General features: G+C 43.4%; 1 protein-coding gene across 5 annotated transcripts in view; it reads right to left on the bottom strand.

Annotated features, from left to right (window-relative positions):
• PHTF1 (putative homeodomain transcription factor 1) overlaps positions 1-18,623 on the bottom strand; it is a 499,499-nt gene that overhangs the window by 241,748 nt on the left and 239,128 nt on the right. For all 5 annotated transcript variants that reach the window (XM_069238694.1, XM_069238696.1, XM_069238695.1 and 2 more), the window contains 2 exons: positions 10,968-11,144; positions 10,788-10,877 (listed from right to left, as the gene is read on the bottom strand). In XM_069238694.1, coding sequence (XP_069094795.1) covers positions 10,788-10,877; positions 10,968-11,144 — 267 coding nt within the window. The remainder of the gene's footprint in view (positions 1-10,787; positions 10,878-10,967; positions 11,145-18,623) is intronic.

The following is an 18,623-nucleotide window of genomic DNA, read 5'->3' on the forward strand; positions in this document are numbered from 1 at the left end:
ACACCTCCTCCTTCCACTGTTTCCCCACATTCTTTTCAACTCCTCCCTAAACATGAATCTGCTAGGAGACTAGAGTTCATTAATAACTCCTTCATCCAGCTTTTGCACCAACACCAACTAGTGATAAATACAACTAACTGTTGGGTGTGTGGCCTTATGCCTCACACAGCAGATAAAGGTATCCCTTATCTGATCCTGCCTTTCAGCCACAATGGTTCTGTGTGGGCATTCAGAACGATATTCATCTATGCACACTACCCCCTACGTTTTGCGGAAGACAACCCTAAGAAAGATGCTTTAGTTAAAGGTATCATAGACATGATGAAGGACAATATCTTCTACGAGACTATCCCCAGAGATGAGACAATGGCATATATAGGATGGAACATGACCGGATATGAAGCCACAATGAGTGAAAAACAGCAAGCTAAGATATCTTCCCTGATTTGGGTTGTACCCCATCAGGGTCACCTGTGTCTGCAAGGTACTGGCAAGAATCCCAGAGCTCAGCTAGGGGAAAGCGTCTGCAGTGAGACATATGTCTTCGCATCTCAGACCTCCCCTCCGCTCTTGGCAGCTAAGGGTACCTATTTCATCTGCCATGATAGAGCCTTTACATGGTTGCCCCCTGACTTTTCGGGCACATGCTTCGTTTCGTTCCTGTTGCCCCCTACCTACACAGCAGCGGCAGATTACCACAAGACAAGGATAGTTAGAGGCGTCTTCAGTGAAGAAGACACTGCAGGACAAGAATTTGGGGACTTCGTAAAGGGTTTTCTGCCGTTCTGGGGACAAATAAGTAACAGCAGGAGCATAAGGCAATTGATAAGAGTGGTTGAATCCACCGTGGCTGAAACCGCTGGTGCCCTTGGTAACTTGACTGCTGAGCTCCAGTCGGATCGTCTTATGACCCTTCAGAACAGGGTCGCATTAGATGTCATACTTGCAGACCGGGGTGGAGTATGTACATTGATCCAATCGAGTTGCTGTGTTTTTGTCCCAGATAACGCTCCAACAGTATACCAGGCCATCTCCAAACTGCATAGAATTTCCGAATCTATTCATTTAGATAAAGGAGATTGGTCATTAATGGGATGGTTCTGGGAACTGATATCAGCATGGGGATGGAAGATTCTGATGGTCATTGGGATGATCTTGGCCATTCTTTTCCTATTCTGTCTATGCGTGCAGTGTGCTCCTGCGATATGTGGTTTCTGTGTTACATCATGCATAAGGAAACCTGCACCAAGAGACGAGCTAAATACTAGGATGATGTTACAGCAACATCTCAACAACTTTAGAAACATAGACCTGGACTCAGATTAGCATGAGAATAGGTTTATTGCCTATGTAAGGGCAAAAGGAGGGTTTGTGGTTCTAAAAATTCTGGACCCATGTAATTTACTTTGCCACAGCAGTACGATTTTAGTATCAAAAGACCGATAATGACTAGTACACTAAGCATGAGCATTATCGCTCAATTCCAGCAGCGTTTTCACCTCGAAATCGCCATTTTCGTCCTGCACTCGTGGCTCCCATTTTTAAAAGTTGCCCTCACATAGGCTTATAATACAGTCAGATTTGATTCCAAGGACACGTACACCTTGATTGACTTTTCTCTGACCTGGGCAAGCTGGAACCATTGCCTCAGGCCAAACCTGTTTGGTCAGTCCCTCTCCCAGTGGCCGAATCAGATAGCATCAAGGCACACCATGCCATAAAACCCTTATTATCGCTCACACACCCTGCCTAATCTTGCTCACACCTGCACCTGCTCTTTTCTTCTTCTTACTTTACGAGGGGGAGGTGCCCGTTTTTATTGGGGGTCCACACTTATCTGATGTAAAATACTAGGCCTTGCCGGGTAATTTATTATGGGTTGGATGACATGAAATATGAGGTTTCATCATGACACTGTTTTTTCCTTTGTAGTGAAAACATGTGAATGACCAACCAAAATGTCAAGAATGTTTGCCTGAAGCTTAAAAAACTGTATATAAGGAAACCTGATTTTGCATTGACACACAGTCTCCTGAGAACATACAAACCGTGCTGTTGTACTTCTAGGACGCTTGTCACTTGGTTGCAGACAATAAATTCGATCTTTGACTTCACCTAGAAGACTCTGAGTTTCTGTGGTCTGAATCAGGAAAGTACCCGAGGTCTTTGGGTGTACCCTGGCACCGCTGGGTTACCGGATCAGTACCGGTTCTGAAAAACCCAGTACCTCAAGATTGGTCAAATTGATTAGAGTTACCCTCTGATTCAGAAGTATCCGAGAAGGTAACAATCTTTTTTCTGGTCCAAAATTGACGATCCGGTTGTAATCCATTCTGTTTATGATTTTAGTAATATTTTTCTGACAGATATGGATATGCTCGCTCCTGAGAGAACCATCTAATATCCTTCCTCAATTTATCTGTCTTCCTTTTAATGAGATACAGATAAACGATTCCAATTCTTGGCCTACAGCTTCTAATTGCTTTTTAGCTTCCTGTAGGGAGTCCTGTGCTCTCAATTCATCTTCCAATGTTTTAATTTCTTTTGTCATTATTTCAAAAAGCTCTTTCGCTGTCTCCACAATGAGAATCATCCAGTCCCGGGAACATCTGTTTGAAATAAGTGACCTTTTTTCCATGAATTGTCTGATGTACTTGCAAAACCTGTGCTACGAAAGATGTCCCTGCCGATATGCTCTTCTCAAAAGTTCAACATTCTGCAAACGTACCACGAGCGATTGCCACACCAATTTAAATGAACTATAAAAATGTGTCTAAAACAGAAGTGGTATACTTTATGTGTTTCATATTGAGATAATAAACGTTGTTTGGTATATTCATAAAAGGATTAAAAGCCATTATTATTTGTTTCATTTCTATATATGTCTCTTCTTCCTCTATTATAGCCACCATTTTGGAAAATGGAGGAAGGGTTGCTCTGATGAGTTATTTTCTGTCTCTATAAGACTATTTGACCCCCAAAAGTTATGTTTTGACACCAAAATGAAGTATATAGGCCTCATGGTTCCTGAAATATTGCATTATCACTGCAATACATCTGCCATTTTCAAAAATGTTGTCCAGAAAAACTCAGCCTAGATCTACCCAAGCTAAATTACTTCTATAATGATCCAAAACCACAAATCAAAAATGTAAATCCGTGGACAACAATATTTTATGAAGGTATATCAGGAGGCTGGGATACGTTGTGGCAACTGTAGGTCTCCACGCTTACTACTGGCAATGGCATGTGACATTTTTATGAGTTTTTATTTCTCCAAAGTGGAAGTATACACAGACAGAACATCTGGAGAAAGACAAGCACGTTTTCATTGTTTTCATCAGGGAAACATTCCTTGTGAATAAACTCCTTCCTCTACACTAGTATGGCATTTGGTTGGTGTTCTGCCTCTTTGAGAATTACTAAAGTGAGACAAGATCCCAGAGGAGTTTGTGAATGCTCACAAACAGCTATATTCACTAACCACGCTTTGCACAGGCTTTCATACTGCATGCCATTGGGCATACAAATACACAACAGCAGGCCCAGAACTAGAGGGTGGGCGGGGCCAGGCCCACCCAAGGAAGATCCCTGGCCCACCTAAGGCCATTCGGAACTTTAATACAAGCTTTTTTCCCTAATGTTTCACAGAGGCCTGCGGCTCCAGAGACTCTGCCTAATCATTTAATTTTAATTAGTAGCATCAATAACTAGGGCTGCTTTCAGGTCTGGGGACAGGTTTGAAGACAAGTCTGAAGTAGCAGAGATGGTAACTGCCATCATGCACTAACGAAAAGATCTCCTGTACACTTTCACTATAAAAAAAAGGGGCTGCAGCTCCCAATTCAATGTACTTAGGAGTACAAATCAGTGCTATGACAGAAATTCTCTGCAAATGGTTTTGCCTTTCCTAATTTTTTTTACTGTGAGGCCATTCCTAACTTGCAGCACTAGTAGTGATAGAATGCTGCTTTGTGGAGGGACCTGTGTATTTAGCACGCAGGATCCCTGTTTGATGCTCAGCCATGTCAACTCAGGATTTCATCATTCTGAGGCAGATAAAATTGGTGTTGTTTGGTCAAGTAATAGGAGCACTTGTTCCTTGCAGTGCTACAAAATGGTAAATTATGCAGCAACATGTTTTACATTAAACAGGCACTGGTAGTGCCAATAGGACTCCTCCATGCAATGTTGTGCAGCAGCGTGGCTGTGCAGCATGGCTAAAAGTTATAGCGCCATTCAATTTTTTCCCTAACTATTAGCCATGCTGCACAGTCACACTGCTGTACAACAAGGCTAAAAGGTACTGTCAATGCCAAAAGCTCTTGCATAGATGAGATCTATTGGCTTTGCCAATGCTTGTTGCTCTATTTGTGCTATTTAGGGGGAGCCTGTGGTGGAAAATTAGAAAATGACTATATTGTAGGAAACTGTCACGTCTGGCCTGGCAGAGACTTCTTTAAAGTGTTTAACTTGTTTTTGGACTGGAGAAGTAATGTTGCTGGGGGAGGAGGTGACTGGCCTTTGGTCCTCTGAAGGGTAGTGTTGGCTAGGGTAGTGCCAGTCTACTGTTTGCTGAGACAGAATTTCCCACTTGGCCCATCTACTTCAAGCTTCTCACCAACACTGGTATTTCCAGGTGACCAATCATACAAGGTTTCTACAGGATCCTATTTCCTAAGCTGCTTTCTGCTGATGACGGGCTAAACCCAGAAACACGTGTCCAGAGATACACAGCACTTACTGCACCTACTAAGGTGAAAGACTTTAGATTACTTTTATCAATATAAAACGAATTTGACTGCATTTACCATGATGCATTGGGGCTAACTTTTTGCTGGAGTGTGAGGAAGTGTGCTCCCTTTTTTTGTTCCTGTGTCCAGTGACTGCTCCCTTGAGCTAACGAGCTTTGGTTTGAGGCTCCTGTGCGCCGGTGAGTGGTACATAAACCTGAGAAGACTTTTGGCGGCATTTCAAGCAACCCCATTTGCTAAGCTGCTCTCTGTTGATGACAGGCTAAACCCAGAAACACGTGTCCAGTGATACACAGCACTTGCTGCACCTACTAAGGTGAAAGACTTTAGCTAACCTTTATCAACATAAAACGAATTTCACTGCATTTACCATGATGCATTGGGGCTAACATTTTGCTGGAGTGTGAGGCAGTGTGCTTCCTTTTTTGTTTCTATTAACAGGTATATTTATATTTAACAGATACTTGTGCAAGGATGATAGTTTGTGGTGGCCCCACTGAAATTCATATAGACAGACTTCAGAATAACTAGATGAAGGTAGCAGGCACATTAATCCAATTTTGCGTGGTTATAAAGGCCAGTCTGGGGAGGTGTCTTTCAGGGAGCAGTTTGTATAAACTTCTCTACAAACTAAAGCAGATTTGGCTCTGATATATTTTTCTTTGCTATCCTGGTGCGAATGTGACCAAGACCAAGTGGAGCCCTGATCGTCTACTGGCAAGCAAAAAAGGCTAGTTGGTTAAGTGTCCGTTGCAGCAATCTTTGTGCAACCCGCACCAGTTCTCAGGCTCAAAAACTAGTGGGACAGATATTCATCCATGTGATGTAGATAAAACGAGACCCTGTGAATTGGATAGATACACTATCGTCTAGGCAACAAACATTTGATTATTGGTATGGCCTGTACACAGGGAGAGCTTTTTACTTTCTACTGCAGGTTAAGAACGTGGTCCATGCTCCAAACAAAAGAAGAGGAAGTGAAACCAGCACTCGCCAGCCAATTAGAAGGCAGTAAATAAGAGTGACAGTGAAGCCAATGAATGGTAAGCAATGGGTTGCCTTCAAACCCCTCTTATTAAACAAAATGTCTTGCAAGCGAAAACACATGCACTAGCACTTGCATGGTTTTAGAGGAGACCTGAAAACAAGTGAATAGGTAATTATTTTAGGCTAAAAAAAAACAGGGGTTTCAATATATGTTCAAGTTACATACGCAGCAGGTTACAAGACATAAGGAACAACATCTAAAAACAACTAAGCATACAAGCTGACCTTATTTAAAAAAAAAAAAATACATAACAATATACAGAATACATTAATCATTACTAAATTATGTTGAAGGTGAATCCTGGAATAACGCTAATCATTCACAATTCATGCACGATTAGATAAACATTTTGTATAGCACTATTTTGTTCTTTCCCAGAAGCACCTCAACTGATGTATTTCAGTACAGTTGTATTTTAAATGAGTGGCTACGCAGACCTAAGGAGTGCACAGTAGGGTTTCAATGTTTGTTTAGTACAGGCCCCTGCAATTTTTGTTTTCTTGAATGAGTAAAGTATATTTTATGCTGAGTTCAGTTGGTAAATGTTTAGTACCATTTACACAATTGCAAACCAAATTCAGGTTACAAAATGCACATGCATCTAAATAATAGTAGCGTAAGCATAAGGGGCTCAGGGCAAAGCTAGAAGTGCCACCTCAAGAAGCAAGGGTATTAGTGGCTAGTACAGTCGAAAATCAATATTGCTGATATTTTTCACCTCAATGGCCCACACACAAAATATTGGATGGCATATCACCCAGATGGAAAAAGACACAGGCCCAGTAGAAAAATGGTTATGGTAGGAATCCTGTGCATACACCTAAGAGTTATCAGCAAGACATAGCTTCTGCTTGGTCCAATTGATAAATGTCCATACAATGTACTATACAAACCGCTGCGAAAGCAAAGGCAGATAATATAGGGGGGCCATAAGTAACATGATAATATGTGTACATCTTGCAGACTCCATACTTTGTTTTGTAGTGTTGTCACGAAAAGTTACCAATTGTTTAAAAGTACATAAAAGACTCAGTAACGTAGATCTTTTTTAAGAGTCTCTTCATCCTATAATCTATGAAATCCATAATCAAGGTTCACTTAACTTTGTTTATTTAACCCCATGTACATCTCAAGATGGTATTTGAAATTAGGTAAACTTTACACAAATATTTCAAATGGTTAGCCAAAAATGAACTTTAAAGCTCCCCAATATTCACTGAAAAGGGCACCGGGTTATGTTTGTAGCACAAACGCGATAAATCACTGATATTAACCAGTTATGGTTAACACCACTAAAACACACATTACTTGTGCTGTCCACCATGTTGTTCTCTTGATAGCTCTCTTCTTTATCTTTGTTCAGTTGGCAAATTGGTATTTTGAGACTGGCAGGTGTTGCGAGTTACGGCGTGTGTTACCAACCATAACTGGTGAATTTCAATGGTCTTTGGTATTTGAGAAAAGAACCATAAATGTACTTCACAGTGAACATATACGTAGAAAAAAATATAAATAATAGCAAACTGTGTATTTTGGCATGAGACAGGGATGTGCAAAATAGTTACTGGGTGTAGAGTATCACACTTTGAAACTTCAATGCTTTGCAAAATGCTAAGCTGCCAAAGTATCTTTTAAAAAAGTGAAAAGCAGGGAATCTGTGTGTCAGAAGGAACGTTCCTACTGTTGCATATGACCATGAGCATGCTGTACGCCTCCTTCATCCTAAAGATCTGGCCAGCAGTGGCCCTCCCCTTCACCAAAGCTAGAAACCGTGGTGGGGGAGTTCTTGCAACAGGGAACGCGAAGTCTGTAGCTCATTAGTGGTGGATATTGTGGTGAATATCATACCACCAAACGTTTTCTGTATTTGTTAGCTGCTGCAATTCATCTTCGTGGCCCACACACGTTTCCTCCTGGTCCTCCCACATCAGAAATCCTGGAACCGGATCTGCACAACCTCAATGCTTTTCCACTTGGTAAGTATTCTTTTGTGAATACCGAACAGACGTAGATGCATAAATGTTGTTTATGGGCTAAATGTGAATGGGGAGTACATGCTAACAAATACAATTCAGACGGGAGACTCCCAATTTTTTAAGACAAAAATTGATGCATTTTGTTTGTCTCCCCCCTGCAAATGCCTCAGTTTCAATAGAAGTCAGTCGGGGAATACATTCTCCCCATCTTTTAAAAAAAAATCTACTTTCCTCTTCTAGAATGTTGACGTGTGTGGGGCACTATGTCGCCAAAGTATAAACTGCAGGTTGCTCAAACATTTCTTCAGCAGAGGCTGGGCGTCACTGTGATTAGAAATGTTGCAAACGCTGAAAGCTACACATTTTCTGGTTTGTGTAAAATGGCAGCAACACAGACAGCACTGTCGGCCTTCCGTGTGGTCACATGCCCATGATCTGTGAAGAGAACTGTTTGCAAGGGCTAGGATGAATCATTCACTGAATCACACGTCTCCATCTCCTTATCTTTCTATCAATCTTCATTTAAAATACACTAGGAAACGGTGTACACAAGTATTTCTGACACTCTATTTTCGTGAGTTGACTATTACTCTTAAAAACTGGGGCCGTGCCACTCTCTGAAAAGGGCAGAACGTAGTGGTTTAAAGCGGTTTAAAATTAAGCTATGAGATTGCGTATGCCGGCCTTTCTCTAACAAACATGACCTGCCCATCAACTTGTACATTTTCCTCCAGGCAGTCACTGTTCCTGGACAGCTAATTAGTAAAGCTGGATTATCAAGAGGAAGTCCTGCTTTTAGAAGATAAGAGGGCAGACTCGACATTCTAAAAAAAAAAAAAAAAGGCTTTATGCCTCTAAAGTTGTATACCGGTTGCAGATTCCAAAGGTAGCAAGCATTTGTCTCACTCGTCATAACCACTTAATTGGCTGCTAGCCTGTCCCATTAATCATAATAAATAGCATTTTGAGACATATCATGTGTGTCAGTCTGTCCATGTTGAGAACAGATGTACCAATAACTGACAGCGAAATCATATACCTATAACCACCAGTGTGCCAAAAGAAGGGAGGTCAATCTAGCGAGAGTCTGTGTACGTGGCACACAATCAAGATCCAGGACCCCACTCCGCCCTGTTTGTTGCAGTACTACTTAGCTGTGGCATTGTCCATGAAAACGTGAACCTCCCTCCGCTTGATGGACAAGAGGAAGGCCTTTAGTGCCAAGTCAATTGCCACAGATCACACTGTAGAGCCCTAATGTGCAGTCTGGTGTCTTCCATAAGTGGGATGCAGGGGACGAGAAGGCCAAGAAGCGTTAGAGCTGCTCTCATTTTTCACTAAGACCCGGGACAGAGTGTCAAGCATCAGATTCAGAGCCTGAATGTCAGGAGACTCTGTGAAGGAGTCATGTGTGACTTCAGCACATTGATTTAGAATTCCAAAAATGTGAGTAGGTTCACTGCCATGGAGGTGGCTTATGACAGACTGTGGTGATGCCACCTTCAGCAGCTAGTCTTCAAGGTAAAGAAAGACCGGTATTCCCAACCTCCAATAATGTGCAGTGATTTCGGCATCACTGTTGTGAACACCTGAGGGGCATGGGTGAGGCTGAAGAGAAGCACAGAAAACTAAAAATGCTCCTGGTCTAACTTGACCCACAGGTACCAATTGTGGGACGGCAGGTTGAGGATATGAAAATAGGCATCCTGCAAATCCTACACCATCATGTAGTCACCTGCAGTCAAGGCGGATAGAACCGGGTCAGTGTGAGCATCCTGAATTTGCCCTTCGCGTGAAAGCAGTTGCGAGGGCGAAAGTATAAAATGGGACAAAGGCCTCCTTCCTTCTTGGGCTCTGGAAGTAACTGGAATAGACATGGTCGTGTTGGGATTCGGTTCCGAGTCTGATAGCACAATGGGTTCTTCCTGTCGAATTAATGGAGGGAAGGGGGACACTGGCATGGATAGTGGTAGAGTGAGACCGCACTCTGCTGCAAGGTTGAGAGGTACAGATGGTGTTTCTGGGATGGATCTGCCCTGCAGTAACCTGACTGGAAGCCTCTTTGGATTCATGGAGTATGTAGGCACATCTGAGGAAGCTGGTAAGGGGCGATAGATGCCTCCCTGAAGGCTTCAACCTGTTTCTGCATCGTTGATGGCCCTGGAATTCAGGTCGCATTCAAGAGAGTGGGGAGGATCAGTTTCTCAGAAGGAGTTTATGACCGAGACTGATGGACATCCGTGCAACTTTTCATAGTGAGAGCAGCAGCACACATAAGAGGCCTGCTTTGGCTTTTTATGCTTCTTCTTAGAATTACTAGAAGACATGAAGTGGGAAAATGATCATTTGAAGGAATGGTTTTTAGAGCTGGAGAGGATCTGTGCCCTTGAATTTGACTGGGAATCGCCTTTTCTCTGACAAAGTTTCCCAACGTATAGTTTGATTTCGTTTCCAGGTCACCTTCTGATTAAAGCTTGAACAGTCCTTGCAAGACTTGGAGTCTTGTGAGGACCCAACACACCAAAAACATGCCTCATGAAGGTAAGTCAAAGATATTTGCTTGTCACCATCCTTACAAGGTTTAAACCCTTTCTTTTAAGGAGGTGACATGTCCCTTTCACAAGAAGAGGATGCCTTGCAAAAATGAAACAATGGGGGAACGAGCACGAGATCTGCTTCAGAAGACACCGAAACAAAGGAACTGATGTTAGCGCACATCAGTGGCGATTATATGTGACTTCAGCATTATAGCTGCAGAGCGATTTAGCCAGTGCAAAGCTACATGACACCACTTACCAGCGTTGGGGGAATTACTAAAAAAACAAATTCCAGATCTAGTCTGGTGCCTGAGGATATTCACAAGGTGAGGATTATGCACTTAGAAGTATCCTTCAGAATATATACTATATGGACGTGACATATGGATGAAAGAATATACACTTATTTTTCAAAATCAACAACAACAACAAAAATACTAAGGAATAATAATTAGGTTGTATTGCACTATACCTGACTAACGGCTGGGGACTCTTGTTCTGAGTCTACTAGACTATCTGAATCTTGAATAAGGTGAGCCCATCTCGGATTTCTTTGCTTTTGCTAGCATAAAAAGACACAATAACAGGAAATACAGGTAAATATTGCACTATAAAGTAAACATCTAGATTGCCAACTACCAAACAAGTATACCTGTGGGCTCTGGCAAAACTGAGTTGACAGCAGCCTCCTCTTCTTGATGACACACCCATTATCACTGGAGGCCCCTTCCACACTTCTGCGCAGCATCACCATCTGAGCCTTGGCTTCTGTATCCTCTTCACTTGATAGTTCATCTGACATTCCATTGCCAGCTTGCTTGGGGCCCACCTGATCAAGTGATAACATTGTGCAGGACGTTACAAGGCAGAGCAAGCACAAGCACATCATTCTATGAACTTCAAGTCTGATACTGACAGGTAGATCAATCACTCATATATTATTGTGATCCTGAGACCATGCAGCTCGATTTCAGGGAAATCTTCTGTAGCACATATTCACATAGACCAAAGTGTAGACTATGATAAGTTTCAAAAAAGTGATTGGTTAGGGTTTGGGTGTAAAGACTAGAATAAAATATACAGTTGCATCATTTGTTCTAATGCTTTATTTTGATTTTGTAGTTACATTTCAAACTTCAAATTGCTTCAGATTCTTGTCGACGTACTTTAGCTCAAATTTGTGTCAGAGCCCATTCAGTGTCCACGGTGAAGACGGTTGCTACAGGGCTTCAACCATAGAGGATGAACTTGTTTGCCACTGATGTCCTCGGACTCATAATACTATGGGTCTGCAAACTCGGCCAAGAACAATCCCTTCTGCACTTGACTCTCATGGTAGCGAGGGCGAGAAGTTATGGGCTTCTCAGGGAGGCAGTGTGTGGGTGTTCAAGCTCAACACTCAATAGTTAACTAACAGACACAAAAATGTAAATGCCCAGACCTGTGCTTATCTTTACAAGAAAGTACTTTAATCACACAGTTGCACTAAATACTACACAATTCAACAATTCAATGATCATATAAATCAGTGTTCCTGGAATGTGCAATTCATCCCCCTGAAGGCCCTACATCCTCTGCACCCCTGTTACTACTCACTCCCAAGTTGTCCCGCTTAGCGCTGTTTTCGCTCCTCATCGTGAAATCAGGAGTGGCATGAATAAGGCTCAGATGCAGTTCATGTGCAGCAACTCAGATGCACTGCTTGCATTTGGTTTTACGGCTCCTTGAGAAAGGTGGCACTTTATGCGTACTTGTTCGCTGCCATGTACCGGGGGTGGCCCTCCAATGCATCAGGCAGGTGTCACAATAAACCGGCAAGTGCACTTGAGTGTCAGAATGGGGTGGAGGCCACATCTACTAGCAAGCTCTCCCTGCCATGATCAGAGAAGTAAAAAAACTTCGCACTTGTATAGTGCACTACTCACCCGTTAGGGTCTCAAGGCGCTGTACGCATACCGCTGTGGAACCCCTCCTGGCTTTCCCTGTGAGGAGCCCACTCCTGGGCACCCCCAGGGTGAAGCCAAGCATCCAAGCGCTGTCAGGGCCGTTGTGGAGATTAAGCAAGCTATTGCCCAGAGTTACAGGGTGGGACCCATTAATTAGATTAGGCACCGAGGCGAGAATTATCTGGTCCAAGGGAATTGAGCCCAAGACCCGCCGAGGCGGGAATTGAACCCTGGCCCCGGGCCAGATCTCTGCATCAGGGTCTGCCGCTCTAACCATTGTGCCACACTTCTCCACTTCTCCGGAAGTGATGGTGCTGGGGCGTGACCTAATACTGTATCTCGAAAATGGGACTAGCTAGCATAATTATAAAACAACTATTTTTAATAGTTGATAAAAATTCATTTCAATGGTGAAGTTGGATTTCTAATAAATAATAGGGAAAACAACATGTAGAAAGTTAGCTCTTGAATCTTCAGGACACTAATTTGCATTGCTCTCCAACTTTTTGCAGCCAGGGATTAGTATTTTAATAGGTGTGAAAAATGTCTGAAATGCCTCAGGCGATACACAATAGGTAACTGAAATCAACAGCCTGACCTGAATGAGTAGGGCTGACACTTTAGAGCTCTGTAGAAGGATTGGGTTGTGAGCATTATTTTTGATATTGCAGCATCAAATTCTGATTTGCAAGTCTGCTGGGTTTACTTATAACACTTTGGTGTGCCCTTGAAAGGAAGGAACTAGAATGCCAGGACAGTTCTTGTGTATTTCTTCTACTAGACTTCTGTCTCTGGATGAATCAGGAGTACAGTGGCTGCCTCAAACTGGATTTTAGTATTAGATGAAGGGAAAACGCTAGAATAACCACAGAACACAACTCTATCTACAAAATGCAATAAGTGGGTAGGATGGTCTCAGGAACCTTTACCCCAAAGGTTAGGGCATGCCCACTAGCTCATTCCATGCGAAAATGTGACATCTTCAGGCTCCTACTTCAGAACACTGCTGAACCTGCTGTCTGTTAATTGAGTGTAACCCTGGAGGGCTGGACCTGCTCCTTCTTGTGCCCAGGACAAAGAAGTGGAATCCAAGAGTCATAAGGCTCGCCTCCTGTTCAAGTAGTCTACACAAGGCCTGTCCAGCAATTACTCAGCTGTTAACTTCTGCCCGAACCCCAATGACTTTCTAAGTGCCTCGAAAGGGCAGAGGGGGCTTTACAAGTGTACTCCTGGGGTTGGTTGGGACATTAAAGACTAAGGGGGTCTGAGACCGCCAGGGAAAAAATGAACAAAGCACCGCCAACAGGCTGGCGGTGCTTTTTTCCCTATTCTGATCGCGGCGGTACGCCGGGGCCGGCGGTTTCCCGCCGTTTATGCCCCGGCGGGGATAATCCGCCAGGGCAGCGCTGCAAGCAGCGCTGCCCTGGGGATTATGACCCCCTTACCGCCAGCCTGTTTCTGGCAGTTTGCACCGCCAGGAAGAGGCTGGCGGTAAGGGGTGTCCTGGGGCCCCTGGGGGCCCCTGCACTGCCCATGCCCCTGGCATGGGAAGTGCAGGGGCCCCCTAACAGGGCCCTGCCCAGCTTTTCACTGTCTGCATAGCAGACAGTGAAAAGCACGACGGGTGCAACTGCACCCGTCGCACGGCCGCAACACCGCCGGCTCCATTAGGAGCCGGCTCCTGTATTGCTGCCTCATTCCCGCTGGGCCGGCGGGCGCAAACTTGGTTTGCGCCCGCCGGCCCAGCAGGAATGTCGGAATGGGGGCCGCGTGAGTGCGGCCACATTGGCGGCCGCATGGTGGTTTCCGCCTGGCGGGCGGCGGTAGCCGCCCGCCAAGGTCGGAATGACCCCCTAAGTAAGAAAGTACAATTTGTAACCAGGAAGAATCTAGTTGGTGTATCCAACTTGTTCTACATCATGGGCAGCCTTAAATTGAGCCTAAGTCCCAGTCTACTGCGACTAGCAACTATAATTGGTGCTTTGTGCTTCTTGGTGCTATTTCTATTCAAAAGTATGAAAATCCATATCTCCCTTTCCCATTTTTGGATTTTTTTCATTTTGTTGTTATTTTGCACATTATATTTTGCTTTTTATTTAAAGTTCTGTTTGGGATTGTTACGGTTTTGCATTGTGACAATTTCAATTTAGGTAATGTATACTTTAAACATTGCCTTAGGTTAAGCCTGTCTGTTCTGTACCATAGCTACCAGGGCATTGACCCCAGGTTAATTTAGAGACTTTGAGGGTTCACCTTGACAAGGGCTGTGATTACTCCTTGAGGTGGGTGGTCATTCACCCCAAATAATAATCCAACTTCTTACACATATCCTCTGAAAAATGTTCAAAATCTTAGCCTCTCACAGCGGAATGAAGTCCACTGGTAAAAAATTGACACCCACTCATGGTTCAAGAAACATGACCTGTAAGAAAGTAAATTGCCTAATTATCCAGAAAAGGCATCATGCAAAGTTTCAGAGTAGCCTGCAAAAAACATACACACTGACAACCATGATCAGTGGTAACTGTTGTCTGATTCCCTCCTTCCCCTACTTAATAAATCTTGTAAAAAATCAAAAAAATAAGGATTCCATTCAGAATTCGAACTGTAACAAAAGTGCATCAGATGCACCAATCTACCAAGGTTTTGTAAAGTAATGCAGATATTTGTGTTGAAACAACGAAAGCAAGTAAAAGCACAGGTAAACTCCAATGTCAGGTGATAAGTACGCTGTGCTGCATCAGCATTGTTCTGAGAAACATAGACACTGATAATGAGAAAAAAATATGCACACCAGGATGCCTTGAGCTTATTCTCAAAACAGCTACCGACTTCAACAGATATTACAGAAACAAGAAAATGAGGGATTCAGAACTTCACCTTAATACAAATATAACAAATACAGTGTGCAGAATCACCCATGTACAGTGACCAAATCAGTGCTTAATTTGTAAATAAAAACATGCCGGTGCCCAAAGCTCTCCTCTGAAACACGTGGCAGCTGCATTTAAATGTGTGAGCACAGAATACTGGGGCAACGTAATCCTAAAGCCATCTCAGGCCGCTTTAATACATTTACAGGTACTCCCTGTCCCTTCACCTGACGATTTTTTGTTTTTCTCTTCCTTCGCCTTTCCCATATGTGTCTTTTGCTCGCAGTAAATGCTTGAGGCAGAAAAATAGGTGGCAGCCCTCAAAAGTAAGTGCTGGTGCTCCACACCGGAAACCACTGGCTTCAATTAAGCAAAGGACCAAATATTACACTGACCGAGAGCGAGTTTCTGGCAGTTGCTGTGCTCTGCAGTGACCGGGCGAGCTCATTTATCTCAGCTGGCTGCAATGAAGGTCACTGGTGGAGCTAATGTGACTAGTGGCCAAACTTCATATACTATCGGAGGATACACTGTGCCGTGGAAACAGTATGCAATGCTGCAGCAGGCACTGTATGCAGTTGAGGGAGAGACAGCACTATGGAACCATCCAGAATATCAGGAGGATGCAATGCACTTGTAAACACAGCTGCACCTACTACAGATAGATAGGAAGAAAAACTGCCCGCCCATGAAAGAGGTGAGTACAGGAGGTGCAGCACTCACTGCGAGAGACTGGCAGTACACGCAGAAGGAGGAGGACACACTGCTGGGGATGGTGCACAGAACAGGAAACAATGAGACATCACAAACACTAATATGAGCAAGGAGTGTATGAAACACATACACTCCATATACAGCACGGGAGTCTGAAAGAGGGTGTGCTCACGACAGGAGTGCATTTGGTGCCATGGAAAATGGCTAGTCGTGGTTTGCGGAAGGAGCGGGTTGGCGTGGAGTTGGGTATAAAAATTAAAACCATGTTTTCAAAAACCCACTTACCTTGCTCCTCATCGCCGCCGCCGCACCGCTCCATCCGCTTCTCCTCAGGAGGCACAGGCTCCCAGCACACTGGGAGCCTGTGCATGCTCTCTCCAGCCCGGCAACACAGTGCTAGGCTGGAGAGAGCCCACTGCGCATTTGTGTTTGAACGGCCCGAGAAGGGGACATACAAGCGCACTGAGGGGGAGTGCTGTGCAATCCCCCCCTCAGTGCACCTCACGGCCTGCCCCTTTTACCAAAAAACGATAATAAACATAGTTTATTATCGTTTTGGGGTAAAATCTTTGCAGTTGCTGCTGCTGGCGGAGAGAGGTGGTGGGGGGTGACGCTCCTCTGCCGTAAAGGAGGAGTTGCCTCTGAATATGGCTGCACTTTACTTCAGGGCCTGTGAATGATAAAGCCACGCGTCCTTTCATTTCAGAAATGCACTGAAAGATTTCAAAACTGAAAGCAGTGGGCTTCAAAGGGAACGTTTTCGGTTTCCTAGAGTGTACATTAGTTGTTTCTGGAGTCTTTGGATTTTAGACTGGCTGGTCACCGTTTTTGAGATTTCATTATGAAGACTGCAGCGTGAGTGTGAACCTGCATTTATAAAACCAAGCAGAAACAACATAATGCATTTCTACACAATATGATTAATGAGCCATTTTATGCCAACTAAATCTTCTCCATGTGAGGATTTGATTTAAGAATGTATTTTCTTACTGGATGTGACCCTTCTTTAAATAAACTTAACAGTTAACTAGCAGATTTTCTTTCCCAAACTTGAACTTTCATTTACACACATTCTTTGTTGTGACTTGGCTGTTCTTGGAGAATTAAGCATGTTCTTGGTTGGAGTTATTTCTAAATAACTATGTACGATCTTATCTCTTTTATGGCATTGGTATGCTCTAACATAGCAGGCTGCTGTTCTCTTTGATGTTCTACACCTCTTAAGGTCCTTCTGCATTCAACTGGTTCATCAGCCATTTAATACCGCACTGGTTGTCAATGCTTTGCTCAAAATATGTCTCGTACTGAGCTTATCTGTTCTTCAGTGGCGTAACAAAGGCCCTGCAGCGGTGGGTGTGCCGGGGGGGGGGGGGGGGGGGGGGGTGTTAGATGAGCTCCTGGGGGCCCCTCAGCACAGAACACTATGCACGGGCATAAAAGTCATTCAAAAAAAAAAATTGTGGAGCTACAACCCTTCATAAAAAACGTCAGCTAATAGATGGTATATGGATTGCCATAGAGAAGGGCATTGCGGATACTGAACAAAGAATAAATTAAGTACAAAATGAAACTGCTAAAGTAATCATGATAGTATTTGAGGTTGCATCTCGACAGAAACATGGGAAGGAGTCTGGAAATGAATACAACAATTTGCAACTTTAGCAGACTTGTTACTCAAAGTATGGCCCGGCGGCCGCATGGGCCCCCCTCCTCCCCCCCAGATCTTTACATGTGCCCCCCTGGTCAATAGCATCAATGGGCTGCTGTTTACTGGACTCAGAACATTAAACATTTGTTAGATAAACAGGGAAGCATTTATTTAAGGGTTAATTTAAGCTAACGAAAGGGAGTAAATAGGATGTTCTGCACCTCTTAAATTTAGAAACATCTCCATTGTTAAAGACATCTTGCAGCAAAAGTGTGATAAAGTCTGTTCAAAATTCAAAAAGCGTATTATATTGACACGCAGAACTATTTAACCTAAGCACATGAGATTACCTCAGTGCATTTGAGAAGTAGGTTTTTTAGTGACAGCTTTCAAACATGCATTTAGAAATGTTCACTCCCCCAACCCCTCCCCGACAACAACGCCAACAGAGAACTGAGAGGCAGGGAAGTTGCACATGCAGTTTTAGGGTGGCCGGGGTTCCTATTATACATGAATAGCATTATAGTTAATTAAATCAAACACAGGAGAAGGTTTTGTACAACACACATCCTGAAGTCATGTATTTCGAGATCCTTGCATGTGATAATGAAGAAAAACGAGGGAAAGTGGAATAAAATAATTGCCTTGATCACAACATTTGGTTAAGTGAAGGTGCCGGGATTAGGTTTAAGGTTTCACACTGTGCAATTCAGACACCAGCATGTATATGCTTCGCTTCCTCTACACCTACCTTTCAGGCTGTTTTGTTCTAGGCTACCAAAATTAAAAAAATAAAAGAGTTACCATGGTCTGGAAATAAGCTATCTTTCTCTCAGGATCTTAGCAGGGCTACACCAAATGGGAAACAACATTTAGAAACTAGACCTATTTAAAACAAATATAATAAATGCAATGACACCCATCCTTGTTCAGGATAACTTGTAAAGAAAAAATGCCCTCATCGGAAGAAACTGTAAAACTAAAGGTCTACATTATAAAAGATAAATGGCAGGAAATGGATACTTCACATACTTACTCTAGTCACGTCCAGAGGACTGACACACTGTGCCAAATGAACAAGTTACTTACCTTTGGTAATGAATTAGCTGGCAGAGACATTCTAGTTG

The sequence above is a fragment of the Pleurodeles waltl genome, chromosome 6, assembly GCF_031143425.1.
Source record: "Pleurodeles waltl isolate 20211129_DDA chromosome 6, aPleWal1.hap1.20221129, whole genome shotgun sequence".
NCBI lineage: Eukaryota > Metazoa > Chordata > Amphibia > Caudata > Salamandridae > Pleurodeles > Pleurodeles waltl.